Source organism: Alosa sapidissima, chromosome 16 (assembly GCF_018492685.1).
Source record: "Alosa sapidissima isolate fAloSap1 chromosome 16, fAloSap1.pri, whole genome shotgun sequence".
NCBI lineage: Eukaryota > Metazoa > Chordata > Actinopteri > Clupeiformes > Clupeidae > Alosa > Alosa sapidissima.
This window is the reverse complement of record NC_055972.1, coordinates 19,072,975-19,075,474: the sequence shown is the minus strand read 5'-3', so window position 1 is coordinate 19,075,474 and position 2,500 is coordinate 19,072,975. Positions and strand designations below refer to the sequence as shown.

The 2,500-nt window shown below is 46.6% G+C and overlaps 1 protein-coding gene across 2 annotated transcripts in view; it reads left to right on the top strand.

The window, feature by feature from the left end:
* prkceb (protein kinase C, epsilon b) overlaps positions 1–2,500 on the top strand; it is a 114,360-nt gene that overhangs the window by 102,572 nt on the left and 9,288 nt on the right. For both annotated transcript variants that reach the window (XM_042064946.1, XM_042064947.1), the window contains exon 12: positions 2,423–2,500. This exon is cut by the window's right edge and continues 61 nt beyond it. In XM_042064946.1, coding sequence (XP_041920880.1) covers positions 2,423–2,500 — 78 coding nt within the window. The remainder of the gene's footprint in view (positions 1–2,422) is intronic.

The following is a 2,500-nucleotide window of genomic DNA, read 5'->3' as shown; positions in this document are numbered from 1 at the left end:
CCCATCCAGCCTTGGCTCTGAAACCCTAGGTCACCATCTTCAGATTGACTGTAGGCAGAGAGTGTCATGGGGAGTTTGTGTTGCTGTAGCCAGCATCTCCACTGAAGAGAATAAGATTAAAGTGTGTTTAAATGGAGCTGTGATGTGTTTAAATGTCCTGGATTTGACCTCTAGGGTAGCAGTGCAACAACGGAGATGGAGAGAGATTGAGAGGCTGAGTTGGTGAGAAGGGAAAGTGAGACATATACAGGTTAGAAATAAGTGACAGAAGGAGCTGTATTACATTTGGTAAAACACTTGGTTTGGCTATTTTGGTCATGTAAACCTAAATTAATTTAATTGAACGGATCAAGAGATTGATAGCAAGAGAGAGAAGTCTCATTCACAGGTTTCACTCACAGAGTAAAGATAAGGAGCTGCGGATTAATTTAAGATGAATCTAAATCAACAAATCTGACAGAAGAGCCTTCTCATGATGCAGGGGTGCCCGAGGGACGTGACCAGGAACAAGGAGCAGGGGAGAGAGAGAGAGAGAGAGAAAGAGAGAGAGAGATGAGGGAGAGAGAGAGAAAGAGAGTGAGAGAGAGATGAGGGAGAGAGTGTATGTGAGAGAACGAGAGGGATGAGGGAGATAGGCAGGGAGAGAGAAGGAGGACGATGTCGAGATGGAAAAGTCTAGAAGCACTGAGCACCTGAGCACTACTGGAGCATGAGGGCGGAGTGCAGAGCAGTGGGTCACGTCGACAGTGTCCACCACTGAGATGGAGCAGAGTGTGTGCTGGAGTGTGTGTGTGTGTGTGTGTGTGTGTGTGTGTGAATGTTTTGTTGGTAATCACAGCAGAACATTAGAGGAGACTCTTCAATTCTTTTACAATAGACGAATACAGATTTGGATATTTACCAATGGGGAAATATTGGCTATTCCTCTTGAACTACAGCCCTCACACCAGGGCCAGAAACGTGTGGATCATGTAGGTGCCTTTTTTGGCTTCTCCTAAAGAGAACAGTTGCATAAGCCCTCCTCCCGCTCTTTCTTTCTCTGCCCTTTCTTCTCTTATATAGCCTCACACACACACACACACACACACACACACACACACACAAACTACTTTCCCTTCTCATTCAGGGCAGGGTTTGCCCCGGTGAAAAACACCTCAGGCTAAATGACATCTGTAAAGAGATGTTGACATTCTTGCAGCAATCAACCATCAAGCCCCGACCAGACTGGTTTCATGCCTGCTGCTGCACTCTTTCATCGCGGGGCCTTATCTCCTCTCCTGCTCACTAGTTCCTGCTCTCTCCCCCGCCTGCCACTACCCCTCCTCCATATTATCCCTCGCTCCAGAGATAAAGGAGACGAAGGATGTACAGAAAACACAGGAGGAAGGGTGGGGAGGGGGGGGGGGGGGGGGGGCAAGGGCCTAGCGGTCCATGGAGCGTTGCACCTATGTGTGTGCATGTGTGTGTGTGTGTGAGAGAGAGAGATTGTGTGTGCCTGATGTATGCCCATTTTAGTTGGAGCTTGGCTGTGTGCTTGTATGTTTGTGTGTGTATGTGTCAGTACAGTAATGACTTGTGAATGTACTATATGCAGTCTTCTATCGCCTGATGCACGTTCCTCTGCTGGGTAAATCATCTTGGTTCCGTCAGCACTGAGCTCAGACCTGCCCAAGTAAAAACTGAAGTGGCTTCAAGTTTCCACGCAGCTTTGGGAGTGTCCATCATTGTATTTTTCACTTGTGGGTGTAGGTTGATTGACTCAGTAGGTGTGTGTATGTTTGTGGAGCCTGTGTGTTTCTGAGTGCTTCAGGATTGTATGCAGTAGCCGTAATTGTTTTTGAACATCTTTGTTGGATTGCTTATGTCTGGAGTAGATGATCCAGGGCCTGATGCCTGATGCCTGATCCCTGGACCCTCATTGCTATTATGTACTGCAGCAGCCAGTCTGTCGCACATGATCCAGTTCCATTGAGAGTGCAGTGGCGGTTGCTAGTAGATATTGCTATGATTTTCAACATAAGCTCACCTCTCCCACCTGAAGCTGTAGGCACTCTGTGGGCCATTGCAGTAATCTCATCTCATCTCTCTCTCTCTCTCTCTCTCTCTCTCTCTCTCTCTCTCTCTCTCTCTCTCTCGCTCTCTCTCTCAAATTGTTCAAATTTAAAATGCTTTATTGGCATGACAAATAAGACATTTGTATTGCCAAAGCATGGAATAAGACAGAAATAAAACCAGGTGTCTATGTTTGTTATGTCTCTCTCTCTCTCTCTCTCTCTCTCTCTCTCTCTCTCTCTCTCTCTCTCTCTCTCAACTATCTAACAGTTAGATATTTCAGTGGTGTAAGTGTTTTAAAAATGCATGAAGGATAATATATACCAGTTGTGTGAGTCTTAATCCCCCCCCCCCCCCTTTCTCTGTGTAGAGATCTGAAACTGGACAACATTTTGCTGGACGCAGAGGGCCACTGTAAGCTTGCTGACTTTGGCATGTGCAAGGAAGG